This window comes from Zingiber officinale, chromosome 8A (assembly GCF_018446385.1).
Source record: "Zingiber officinale cultivar Zhangliang chromosome 8A, Zo_v1.1, whole genome shotgun sequence".
Classification (NCBI taxonomy): domain Eukaryota; kingdom Viridiplantae; phylum Streptophyta; class Magnoliopsida; order Zingiberales; family Zingiberaceae; genus Zingiber; species Zingiber officinale.
The window spans coordinates 29,868,098-29,882,251 of record NC_056000.1 but is presented as its reverse complement, the minus strand read 5'-3'; the positions used below and the strand labels follow the sequence as shown (position 1 = coordinate 29,882,251).

Below are 14,154 nucleotides of genomic sequence, written 5' to 3'. Positions count from 1 at the left end.
AAATGATAAAACTCCATATGAACTATAGAAAGGCCGCGAGCCATCGTACAAATACCTGAAAGTGTGGGGGTGCTTGGCAAAGGTCGAAGTACCTAAACCAAAGCAAGTAAAGATCGGACCTAAAACGTTCGATGCGATATTTGTCGGATATGCCCATAATAGTAGTGCATATCGTTTCCTAGTTCACAAATCAGATATTCCTGATATACATGTGGGAACAACCATAGAATCTCGAAATGCGATATTCTTTGAAAATGTATTCCCAAATAAAAAGGGAAACGTTGAAAGTGATAACAACGGAAGTTCAAACAAAAATGACGTTACCGAACTTAGCTGTTATAAAAGGACTATTGACGATCAAAGTGAAGAGCCACATCGTAGCAAACGGGCTAGAGTTGAGAAATCATTCAGGCCAGATTTCATGACTTTCATGTCAGAAATGGAACCAAGAACATTAAGTGAAGCTCTCTCTAGACCCGATGCTCCAATGTGGAAAGAAGCTGTCAATAGTGAAATTGAGTCTATCATGAATAATCATACTTGGAAATTAGTAGACCTTCCTTCTGGTAATAAACCATTAGGTTGTAAGTGGATACTAAAACGTAAGTATAAAGCTGATGGATCAATTGACAAGTATAAGGCCAGACTTGTAGCCAAGGGGTACAAGCAAGAGGAAGGCCTTAATTACTTCGATACATACTCACCGGTGACAAGGATTACGTCCATACGAGTGCTAATAGCCATTGCAGCACTATATGACCTTGAAATACATCAAATGGATGTTAAGACTGCATTCTTAAATGGTGAGTTGGAAGAAGAAATTTATATGGAGCAACCCGAAGGGTTCATGGCTCCTGGGAATGAGAAAAAGGTGTGTCGACTTGTTAAGTCGTTGTACGGACTTAAGCAAGCGCCTAAACAATGGCACGAAAAATTTGACAAAGTAATGTTGTCAAACGAATTCAGAATAAATGAATGTGAAAAATGCATTTATGTCAAAAACACACCTGAATGCTATGTAATTGTCTGTCTATACGTAGACGACATGCTAATAATGGGCAGTAATCATGATGTAATCATGACTACAAAGAAAATGTTGACCAGAAATTTTGATATGAAAGATATGGGTCAAGCAGATGTTATATTGGGAATTAAAATTCTCAGGACATCAGAAGGGATAGTTTTAACACAATCCCATTATGTAGAATCTGTATTGAAAAAATTCAATGCGTACGATCTCTCTACAGTAAAAACACCTATGGATCTAAGTCAACACTTAGCAAAAAACCATGGTGAGACCATATCGCAGTTGGAATATTCTCGGATAATAGGCAGTTTGATGTATCTCACAAACTGCACACGTCCGGATATTGCCTGTACGGTCAACAAACTGAGTCGTTTTACAAGTAATCCAAACGACACTCATTGGAAAGCATTGATGCGAGTTCTCAGATATTTGAAATATACTATGAACTATGGATTACATTATGGAAAATATCCTGCTGTATTGGAAGGATATTGTGATGCTAATTGGATATCAGATACAAAAGACTCCAAATTCACTAGTGGATATGTATTCATGATCGGTGGGGGAGCAGTATCTTGGAAATCCACTAAGCAGACTTGCATTGCTCGGTCAACTATGGAATCCGAGTTTATAGCACTAGACAAAGCAGCTGAGGAAGCTGAATGGCTGCGGAATTTCTTGGAAGATATTCCTAGCTGGGTGAAACCTGTGCCTGCCGTACTAATCCACTGTGATAGTCAATCGGCGATTGGAAGGGCACAGAGTAATATGTAGACATAATACCATTAGGCAGTTGATCTCGAATGGAGTGATTGCAATCGACTATGTTAAGTCCAAAGATAATTTGGCAGATCCTCTAACGAAGGGGTTGAGTCGAGATCAAGTATACTGCTCATCAAGAGGAATGGGATTAAAAATCTACAACTAAAAACGACTGTAGCGGTAACCCAACCTTGTTGACTGGAGATCCCAAGATCTTGGTTCAATGGGACAACGAAGTTCAGAAGTTGTGGTCCAGCACATTAGATAGTTTATCTCTATCCCAATCCTAGGATGAATTTGTGCTGTCCTACCTCATGTAGTGAGGTTAAGCTTATGCTTTTAGTGACTTCTATACCTGATAAGGTGGAGTATGGTAGGATACTCTTGATAGAAGTGTCACCTATGTGAGTGTGAAGACAGACCGCTTCAATGAAACACTCATGAATCCAAGATGGTATCCATGGCCGAAACGGAACCAACCATGAGAACCTAAAGTAGGTGAGATAGATCTCTGTGTGGGTGTTATTGTCTAAGTATACACCAACAGCTGAGCAGTTCAAGACATCACGTTCACTGCGCAACCTAGTATACTCGATAGCATTTCACTACGGAAGGTTCAAAGCCACAAGCTACCTCTCCCGATGCAGTGACTTATCGATTGGACTCTTGAAAAATGTCAGCATGCATACACGCATTGCATTAATTTCCATTCATGTGGGGGATTGTTGGATATTGGGGCCTTAAATGGACCAAAATGATTTAGAGGAAGGAAGCCATCAATTGTTGAAAGTCGTAATTGACTTCAAAATTGAAATCTATGATTCGCGTAGATAGATTTAGACTATTAATTTGCTCAAAACCGATTAAGGGTGAATGAGAAATTAATGTTTAAAGTCAACCCAAAATAACATTTGTTATTCATTAATAAAGTGCATAGGAGAATAGTCCCACATCGGAAATTTTCGATGTGTATTCTCTACTTATTAATGAAGATGTGTTAATGGAGTTAACACAAAAAATAAAAGGACAGGTGACCCCTTATCCCAGGGCGAGCAGGTGCTCGCACCTGTGAGCCCGCCATCCGCCACGTGTGCACGTGCGCACGTGCGCACGTGCGCAATGGGCGCTTTGTAGGCGCACTTTGCACTTCGCACGTACGCATCGTGACGTGGCAGCGCCTATGCGGCATCCTCATGGGCAAAGGGAGATGACTGGACAGTTGACTTAGGGAATGGATGGCTACCGTTGATCAACGTTGATCAAATAGATATGATGGATCACTTGTGATGCGATCTAGAGCGTTGGATCGCAAAGAGTAACGATCTGACGGCCTGGGATGAGGCTTGATCTGAAGCATCGAATCAATGGATCCAGATCCGATGGCTGATGACAATAGGCGGGATCTGAGGGTCACAACTCCTCAGATCTGATGGATGAGATTGAAGTGGGCTTGGTGAAGGGTTACAACCCTTCAGAATAGATGATCTAGATCGATCCAGCCCAAGGAACACATCCACTCACCCAAAGGACACTCAACCTCTTCGTTCAGTATAAATAGAACCCTCCAGATGATGGAATACTCACTCAATCTTCTCTTCTCTTATCTTCCTCAAGCATTCATCACATCTTGTGCATTCAAGAGTCCAAGAAGTCTACTAAAGGTTCGCTGGTCTCGGAAGTCGGAGTGCTACGATTTCGAGACGTTCGTCGTCGTTGTATCTTGGGAACGAATTGTAACAATCCGTTAAGCACCGTAGCGGAGCAATATCGTTTACGGAGATAGTGTCGAACACTAGCCTCGACGATCAATTTACATACTCCAGAAGCTACCCAGAAACAATACTATTGTTGTAAAAATTATAAGTTTGAAAGAGTCATTCTATAAGTACAAATGTTTGAATTCAACAGAGCAATCGACTGTTGAAAACTATCAATCAACTATTAGGTATAAAAGAAGGATTTTGACATCGATATTTGAAGATTTTGAAAGAAAAGTGTTACTGCATTCCAAACATTCAAAAGACAATCCAAAACAACAAACAGCATAAAAATAAACTTTTTATGGTATTTATTTGCAAGAGAAAATAATACAAATGCTTGAATTTGTTAGCAGCATGCATGAAGGAAGGGGATGTTCATGTAATCAATCTCTGATCGAGCTCAGTTAAATTTTGATATTTGATGAATATCTTAGCTGATTGACTAAGACATTTTATAAGTCAAGGTTTATCATTTGGTTTGTCTACTGCCCTATCCCCAATCAAAAATAATATTGTAGCGTCAAATGTCAAAAATAAAAATGAAAAATGACAAACCAGATAACGTCAAATCTGAAACGATCGATCTGGTGTAGCCTCCAATGTAGCTTAGGCTCGAGGGTGTGGATACCCAAAGATGCTTTGATCGAAAGTGGAGTTTAGTTTGAGTGGGGTTTTAGGTTTTGGCTTTCCCTACATAAAATGTAGCTTGACTAAAGGGTGCGAGGTTCTATGGGATGCTTAGATCTAGAGAAGCTTTGATTTTCTAAGTGCCCTTATTATTATTATTATTATTATTATTAACTTAAATTAATTATCGACTATAAAAGACAGAAACTATTGAAATAATGTTCATTTATGGTTAGATTTAACCAAAGTATTTTAATGGTTTAACAATATGACTTAAGCATGTACTTATGAAATACATTAAGAAATGGAGCAATTTGAGATGGAAGTAATCAAACTTGTATGATAGCATCATGGATTGAGTGAGAAATAATTAGGAGATTCAAATTTATAGATGGTCATCAAGCTTTGATGGGTTCGTAATTGAAGAGATATAAACCCTTATACGATTTGAGTTTGAAGATGTTAAAGCAAACTGCAAACAAAAGCATTATTGAGGAACAAATTAAAGAACATGCATAAGATGTGATGACACTACTGTGCAAGACATAAAGATATTGTGTTAGGATCTGTGTGAGATGAACAACTCCTTTTGATTCTTTCATGTTCGTTCAATAGTTATGCTCGTCTACAAAAAGTTAATGTGTAGCATAAAATAAAGGCGTATATAAAACAATGTAAACACAAGCAAAACAAATCAAAATTTTACTTGGTTTGAAACATCGATTTTCACTCCAAGGCCTGGTCCTATCTATACTACCACCACTAAATATTCTCTTTCTCAGATATCTTCTAGAGACTGAGAAATCTCTTATAGCCAGTTTCTTAAACCAAACCACTTACAAGCAATACAAGATATAAAAGAAAATACAATGAAAGTAAATTACTTTACACAAATCTTGCTTTTAATCGTTGTTGGTGGCTTTAGGATTTCTATTTTTGGTCCTGAAATGTAATAACACTTCATCCATAAACCTTCAAGAATTGATGGCTTAAAATCTCTTCGAAAATCGAAATCTTCTTTTATAGGGTTGTTGTTGAGCTTATTTTTACCTATCAATTGACTATTAGCTTCCATCAATCAATTGCTTGTCGAATCTGATCTTTTTGCACCTGGGGAATGACTCTTTCTAACTTAGTTTGACCACTATCAGTCGGCTGGTAAGCAACCAATAGGATTTTCAATCAATTTCTGAATCTTCTGTTCACTGCTACAATACCAACCGTCAATTACTAAACCCTAACAATCGATTATTACCTTAACAGTTGAATCACATAGTCACTCGATTCAACCACGCTAACTGACTACCATAGAGCGTTGTTCGTGCACAAGAATCACACGTGCAATCCAACCCAAGTCCAAGTGAGTTGAGGTTGTGGTCAACTATCAATGCCTGAGCCTGAGTTCGGTTGAGATAGTAACGCATTATTAGTGTGTGACAACTGTTGGAACCTCAAGGTTGTTTGGGTGTGATCAACAAATTAAGTTAGGTCCTGTAGTATTTTAACCTTGTGTCTAAGTGTGCAGGAGCTTAGGAGCTCAAGGAGTCGAGCGAAAGATGCAGCTAGTGAGAATGACGACACGGGAGAGTGCGTCTGAGGGATAAGGTGCTACGGAAGAGTACATTGGTGGACAAGAAGAAAGCGTGCAGTGTTTCCGAGAGACGAGAAGCCGGAGCGGAAGATTGCTCCGGGAGCAAGAGATGCAGCTAGAGAGAAGGTCGGCACGGGGTGCGACCGAGGGATAAAGAGCTGCGGATGAGTACACTGGCGGACGAGAAGGAAGCATGCAACAATTCTGAGGGACAAGAAGCCGGAGTGGAAGCCTGCTCGAGAAGGCCGGAAGTTGGGTTCGGGTGAGCCATATTCCGGATAGCCAAGATCACTCAAGCGAGCAGAAGACCCAGACTGAGGTGAATGGAGCCGAAGCAGAAGACCCGGGCTGAAAAAGTCAACGAGGTTGACTTTCCCCATCCGGGGCGCCCGAAACAGTCTGGGGCGCCCGGAACAGCCCGGGGCGCTCGGAACAGCTCGAGGCACCCGGAACCATTCTGGGAGTCCGGAGTTGACTTTTTGACCAGGATCGCGTCAAACGCGATCCGTTGCGAAAGGATAAAATTTTATCCCCTCCCAGGCACTTGGAACCCTTTCAGACTCCCTGACCAAGGCTATAAATACAGTCTTGGTCCAAAAGCTATAGAAAACAAGAAACTGTGTATTCAACACTTGTGTGCTTCCCTGTTAGTGTAGCTTCTTTCTTTTTGCGCTTTCACTGCTGTAAGAGGCTTCTCCGTCTGAAGGAGACACTAATGCGACATTTTCCTTGGATTAACAACCTCTCCGGTTGTAACCAAGTCAAATCTTTGTGAGCCTCTTCTTTTACTTTCTGCTTATTTATTTTATGCAAGTGTTAGTTTAAGGAGTTCGAGAAGGGTTGATCTTTATTTTTGCAGGGCTATCCAACCTCCCTTCTAGTCGGCCGCCGCGATCCAACAACAACTACGTGCATGTTTGCTGCCGGCTGCTTGAATGTTGACTTTGAGTCTCAAGCCTGAATAGGTTCCTGATTGTCTACTTGGTGAATGCTAAAACACCTTACATATGTGCATATCCGACCACCCCAAACACTATGCTTGAGTGGTTCAAGTTTGAGTGGGTTGCTAAGTATTGACTCCTTACAACAATCACACGCGTGCTCATGGCCAATTGCCCAAGTGTTGACTCCGAGCCCCAAGTCCTAGTAGATTCTTGATGTTGGTGTAATCTAGTGCTAAGCATTCGATTAAAATCTGTTAGTCCCTTGCGGCTGATTAGAAGGGGTGAATAGCCTGAAATCAAAAAATGAACACCTTTCTCGACTTATAATTTTATCAACATAAACATTTGTACAAAAAAGAAATAGAAAGCAAATTAACAAGAGAAAGAGGTACAGAGGTTTACTTAGTTTGCAATCAGGGAATTACTAATCCAAGACGTTAAACCTCACTATAAATCTCCTTCAGGTGGAGAAGTCTCCTATAGCAATTAAAGCACTCAATTATAAAGTTAAACTGAAAATAGAATGTTTACAAGTATTATATTTAGCTACTGGGATCAGGGTTATATTTATAGCCCTGATCGGGGTGCCTGGAAGAGTTCCAAGTGCCTAGACGTGGATAGAACTTTATCCGCGTTGAACCGGATCGCAACAGGTGGCGTCTCGATAAACTTTCTAGTTTGAGCTCCTGGACCCGCTCCGAGCGCCCAGACCCTATCAAACTTGATCCACAGTCGAGGACGCCCGGGCCAACTCTGGGCATCTGGAATCGCTCCAAGCGCATAGACCACAGTCAACAGTAAGTTGACTTATCATCCGGCTTCCACTCAGGCTCCACTCGCTTGGGTGATTTCAGTCATCCGGAATAGGGCTCACCCGAATCCATTTTTCGGCCTTCTCGAGCAACCTTCCGCTCCGGTTTCTCGTCCCTCGGAAACGTCGTGCATCTCCTTCTCATCTGCCAGTATACTCTTTCACAGCACCTCATCCCTTAGATGCACCGAGCCCGTCGACTCTCTCCCATGTCATACTTCTCGTTTGCTGCGTCTTTTGCTCGACCTCCTGTGTTCCTAAGTTCCCGCACACTCAAATACAAGGCATTAAAATATAACAAGGCTTAACTTGACTTGGTTGATCACATCAAAATTATCACGGGGTACTTACAAAACCGAACCGACCAAACCGAATAACCAAAAATCGAACAAACCAAAAATTTTTTAAAACAATCGAAACGACCAAATTTTTCTACGAAAATCGAACAAACTGAGCCAATTAAATATGAGTTAATTCGATTTTCAACCGAATCAACCGAAATTTTAAAAATAAATTAATTATATTTAATTTTTATTTAATTAATTATATTTTTAAATAAAATTCATTAAATTAATATATGTATTTGGTTTAACCAAATTATCAATTTCAAAATTGAAACCAAACCGAATTAACCAAAAATTAAACCTAATTTTTTTAAAAAAATTAAAAATTGAATTAATCGAATCAAATTTCTAAATTTGGTTGATTCAATTCAGTTAATTTGGTTTTATTGATTTAATTTGATCACCCCCAGTGTAACAACCTCAGGTAAAGGTTAACCAAGTTATCCGAGCTCAGGTTGACTCGAGTGTTTGATCAATATGTTAGTAAAATATCAAGTAGGTGTTGACCAAATACTTATGGTAAAAAAGTCAAGTAGGTCAAAATTGGGCAGATACTTGATGATGTCAAAGTTCAATAGGGAAGTTGGCAAGAGGAAAAGTCCAAATGAGTCAAGGTTGATGAGACACTTGGTGATCAGAAGTTCAACGAAAAGTTGGCAAGAGAGAAGTCCAAGTGGATTATGGAGGACCAGGCACTTGGTGATCAAACGTCCAACTGAGAGTTGGCAAGAGGAACGTCTAAGTAGGTCATAGAGGACTGAATACTTGGCACAAGACGAAAAGTCTAAGTGAGACATGGAAGACCGGACACTTGGCATGAGACAGAAAGTCCAGGTGGATCATGGAGGATTGAACACTTGACACAAGAAGAAAAGTCTAAGTGGGTCACGGGTGATCGAACACTAAGCGATGAAGCATAAAGTCCCTGTTGAAAGAAATAGCAAGCAAATTAATAAAAGAAAGAGGTGCAGAGATTTTACTTGATTTGCAATCAGAGAATTGCTAATCCAAGACATTGAAAGCTCACTATAAATCTCCTTCAGTCGGAGAAGTCTCTTACAACAGTTAAAGTACTCAATTACAAAGCTACACAAATGAAGAATTGTTTACAAGTGTTGTGTTTAGCTACTGGGATCATGATTGTATTTATAGCCCTGATTGGAGTGCCTGGAAGGGTTTCAGGTGCCTGAAAGTGGATAGAACTTTATCCACGTCACACCGGATCACAACATGTGGCGTGTCGATAAACTTTCTGCTCCAGTGCCTAGACCCTCTCCGGTCGCTCAGACCCTGTTAAATCTGATCCGCAGTCGAGGGCACCCTCGGGGGAGCCCTCGGCACCCGAAATGGTTTGGGCACCCAGACCAGCTCCAAGCACCCAAAGTTCGGTCGGCTAAAATCGCTCTAGGCGCTCAGACCATAGTTAACAACAAGTTGACTTTTTGTCCAGCTTCCGCTTCGGCTCTGCTCGCTTGGGTGATTTCGGTCATCCGGAATATGGCTCACCCGAACCTATTTTCCGGCCTTCTCAAGGAACCTTTCGCTCTAGCTTCTCATCCCTCGGAACTGTCACGCGCTTCCTTCTCGTCCGCCAGCATACTCTTCTGTAGCATCTCATCTTTCGGACGCACTGAGTCCATCAACTCTCTCTCATGTCGTCCTTCTTGCTAGCTACATCTTTCGTTCAACCTCCTGTGTTCTTAAGTTCCTGCACACTCAGACACAAGACATCAAAATATAACAGGGCCTAACTTGACTTGGTTGATTACATCAAAACTACCACGAGGTACTTACAATTCCAGCATGTCAAGGTTGACCAGATGATTGGCAATAAAAAAAGTTCTAACGAGTCAAGATTGAATGGATTCTAGGCAATAAGAAATCTTGACATATCAAGGTTGACTGAATGTTAAGAAAAAAAAATCCTAGAAGGTTGAAGTCAAGCAAAGTGAGAATTCAGCTTAAGTAAAGCTAAAATAGAAGTATTACTCGATTGATAAGATGTATTGATTGACTAATGGATGCAAAAACCCCCACATCTAAAATTAGGATTTACTATAGTACTACTACATGCAGTGCCACCTACAGTGCTATAGTATCATTGTAGTGCGCTACAGTTTAGTTAACTGATAAATTTAGAAAGTCAGGGCAGGTGCATATCAAACTTAGTTGCTCAATTCAACTGATGGCTTCATGAAGAGCACAAAAGCGAGTGGGACTCGTGAGCTCTATTCGATTAATAACAAATTAAAGAGAGCAAAAGCGAGTGGAATTCACTTGCTTAATTTGACTATTTGAATCAGTCGAACGATTGTTGACATTAGTTGACTGATGTTCAAATTAGAGATAAAATTAGACAGATTTCAGAAGTATTAGTGGTCATTCAACAACAAGAATAGTGTCGGAGATATATCAATCAACTAATAGGTAAGATCAGTCGATTGATAGCCAGAAATTAGGCTTAACCTAAAAGCTTTAAAATAAGGGTTTGAGGAGTTTTTTGTTGCCAATTCTTGGGGGTTTTGGAGGATAGTGTTGCTATATTTCTGGACCATCAAGAGGCATTTCCAAGCTAGCTATAAGAGATCAAGCAAGCAAGGTTTTGATTATAAAGTCATTTTTTATTATATTTATCTTTGCTTTCTTGTTTCTTGTTGTGCTTTTGTAAGAATAAGTTTGTAAGAGACTTCTCCGCCTCTGGAAAATTTTTGAGAATGAGAGAGTTCTTAGTGGAAAAGATTACTAGGGGTAAACCCTTAAATTAGTCACCTCAAGAATGTCGATACTAAGTAAACCAAGGTGTTGTGCATGTAGAGTCAAGAGTGAAGAAAGGTTTCTGTTGTGCATTCAATAACAAGCACAAAGCATCAAAGAGAAGCGATCGAAGTTATTCATCCCTTCTAAGTCACACAATCCTAACAAGTGATATCAAAGCGAGATCATTCTTAATCGGACTAACCATCAGAAAAAGCATGAGTTAGAGGAAAGAAGAAGGAGTGATTTTGAGCTCTTCAATAGAAACAAGTCATTGGATTGACCGCCAGAAGAAGCCAACACCAAAGGAAATTTGGATTTTCAAATAGAATCTCGAGATGGATTTGGATATGACATCTGAGTATCTCTACTATTCAGATTGGGAGGATTCAAGCATCGGAAGTTAAGGATGAAATATCTTCTCATAATGAACATAGAGCAATAGTTAATGGAAGGATTTGAAGCTCCAAGAGATACAAAGATAAACTTCTTAGGAGGAGCAAATGGACTAATGAAAAAGTTTAAAAATCTGAGGTAATGAAAAGGTAACTAAATTACTATCAAATATTTTACCTAACGATGTCTTTTGTAAGATAGGTAAATATTGGGATGTAAAGGATATATTGAACAAGCTTGCAAAAACTTTATGAAGATCCAACCTCAACACAAAGTGAAGACAAGCCCAAGAAAGGAGACTCATTGATGTTAGTGCAATCAACCTCTAAGATTTTGATGTTTGATAATGTATCTAAGTCTGGTCGAGACCAAGGATTAATCGAAACAGGACTTGATGTTTGGAAGATAGAAGTCTAGAGTAGATGACTAGCAAGAGTAAGCCCTAATCGGAGGTTAGGCATGTGAGAAGCCTACTGAGTGACTAATCTTAATTGGAAGCTAGGTAAGGGGAAGTCCTAGTTGTAGGTCCGATGAGGCCTGCTAAACGTGACTGGGAAGGGGGGGGGTGAATAGCCTACAAGTTAGAATTAATACTTTATCTTGATTTCAGAACTTAACAAGGACAAAACATATGTTAGTTAATTTGAAACAAATGCATAAATAGAAAGTAGGGACTCGAATATTTACTTGACTACAACTTTAGTGGTTGTTAATCCAAGACTATAGAAAGCACTATCAATCTTCTTCTTCGATAAGGATCGGGGGCGAAGTAGCCCCTTACAATGTTTAAGAACAAGAACAGTAAAAATAGAGTATGAAAACGAAAGTACAAGTGTGTTGTCTTAAATATCAGGGCTCTATTTATAGCCTACTGGTCAAAGTTAGCCGTTGATTGACGTGACACCTCTCGGACACCTGGACCCAGTTAAAGTGCCTATATGTGGTTGACTCTATCCACTTCACAACAGATTCTTTCCAATGGATCTTTGCATCTTGGGCGCCTGGACCCGGTCGGGCGCCAGAGTTAGCTGACGTGTACTCCAGTGCTCATTGTCACTGCAACATCTCGCTGACTTGGATGAGACATCTCGGCATCTAGACATGATCTGGACACCTGGAGCCTAGGAACTTAGACTTTCTCCAGGTGCCTGGATAAAGTCAACTCAGTAGTTGACTTATCCAATCGCTTGGGTGATTCTCCGACCTTCCAGAGTTGAGTTCACCCGAACTCAATTATGACCTTCTCCTTGAGTATTCTTTCTCTTCAGCTTCTCATCTCTCGGGAGTGTTGCTATCTTCTTCTTATTCACTGGTGTACTCTTTTACAGTTCCTCGTCCTTCAAATACACCAAGCATGTTAACTCGCTTCCCATGTCATCATTATTGCTAGCTATATTTTTCGCTCGACTTTTTGTGCTCCTAAGTCCCTGTACACTTAGACACAAGGGATCAAATAATAGATCCTAACTTAATTCAACTGATTACATCAAAACTCATTCGAGGTACTTGCACTAGTGAGTAAAGCTATGTCATAGTGAGTGAAGGTAGGTGGTTGAAGTTGTGGTGAGTGGAGCTAGGCAGTGAAAGTCTTAGTGAGTGAAGATAGATCCTAATTAGTTAAGCTAGGTGGTTGAAGTCATGGTGACTGAATCCAAGTAGTACAAGTCCTAGTGAGTGAAGTTAAGCTCTAATAATGAAGCTAGGTGATGAAAGTCCTAGTGAGTGAAGCTAGGCTTTAGTGAGTGAAGCTAGGTGTTGGAAGTTCTAGTGAGTAAAGCTAGACCCTAGTGGGTTAAGTTAGGTGATGGAAGTCCTGATAATTAAAATTAGGCCCTGGCAAGTGAAGTTAGATGGTGGAAGTCCTACTGAGTAAAATTAGGCCATAGTGAGTGAAATTAGGTAGTGAAAATCCCAGTGAATAAAGCTAGGCAGTGAAAAATCATAAGAAGAGGTAACCATAGGTAATGGAAAGTCTTAGAGGAATGAACTCCAAATATGTGTGATTGAATGGTTTTCAGTCGACCGCACATAATCGACCAGACCAGTTAATTTTGAAAACTGCTAATATTGCTTTACTTTAATATTTCATATTTACTGTGATAACTTAGTATTACAGGAAAGTTGATTAGACACTAAGCAAGACCAAAAAAAATCCAAATAGGTCTGTAGGACCAAATATTTGGCAGGTAAGGTCAAATAAATAACTGAAGGAAAGAGTTCCAGTGAGAAATGAGTCCAGTGGGACTATAGGCACTAGTCCAACTTAGATCTATTTTGAAAATCTAAATTGAGACCAAGACTAGATTCTAATCGTGATAAGACAGGATCTAATTTATAAATCTTATTTTATTTTATGTTCTAACTATATTTTGTAGGTTATCTTTGTTATTGGACTAACTTAATTTTACAGGAGTTAATTGTAAAAATTTATCTAGGATAAACAGTGCTAGAGGCACCTCAAGTGCTGGGAGGTGCCCTCGGCTGAGGTGATGGAGGCGCCCTGAGCAAGTTGGAGGCACCTTTGCGTAGATAGAATTTGATGATGAAGCTTCACTACGTGGAGGCGCCTCAGAGTGGACTAGAGATGCTTGAGAGCAGACTAGAGGCATCTCAGAGCTGATGGAGCTGCCTCGAAGCAGATAAAGTCCAAAGTTTACGGATCAAATAAGCACTATTGGAGGCACCTCTAGTGCTGTATAAAAGAGGGTTCGGCCAAGAGCAAAGACAAAATTTTTCTACATGATTTCTCGATCGTCCGACAGCTCCGACTTATTATTGCTGTGTTGTGATACTGTTACACCCAACTAGTATAGATGGACCAACTCCAACATTCGAGATAATCATTTCTCCATCTTCGGTTGGATAACGTTTAATTTATAGCTAATTAATTTTGCATAAGGAAGTGTAGGCCTATTACACTTTCCTCCCTTTTCATTGTATTCAATTACAATTAATTTTAGTGGATTACCTATCAGAAATGTTCAAAAGACCCAGGTCTAGGAGTTGTCAAAGGTTCTGAACTAAGTAAAATACATGTATATTATTGTCTTTTTGTTTTCTTTGTCGTATTTAGTTCTATTCCGCTACACACCCTATTTTTTTAAAAAAAAAAAAGAAAAGTTTTAAAATACATGTGAT

General features: G+C 39.8%; 1 protein-coding gene across 3 annotated transcripts in view; it reads right to left on the bottom strand.

Moving 5' to 3' along the window:
- LOC122008259 (protein LAX PANICLE 2-like) overlaps positions 1-14,154 on the bottom strand; it is a 32,163-nt gene that overhangs the window by 4,330 nt on the left and 13,679 nt on the right. Inside the window, exon 4 of one of the 3 annotated variants that reach the window (XM_042563940.1) lies at positions 9,370-9,574. The exons of the other annotated variants lie outside the window; for them this stretch is intronic. Within the exon in view, the coding sequence (XP_042419874.1) occupies positions 9,551-9,574 (24 nt within the window). The 3' untranslated portion in view covers positions 9,370-9,550. Of the gene's footprint in view, positions 1-9,369; positions 9,575-14,154 lie in introns of those variants that run through there. 3 annotated transcript variants of the gene reach the window in all.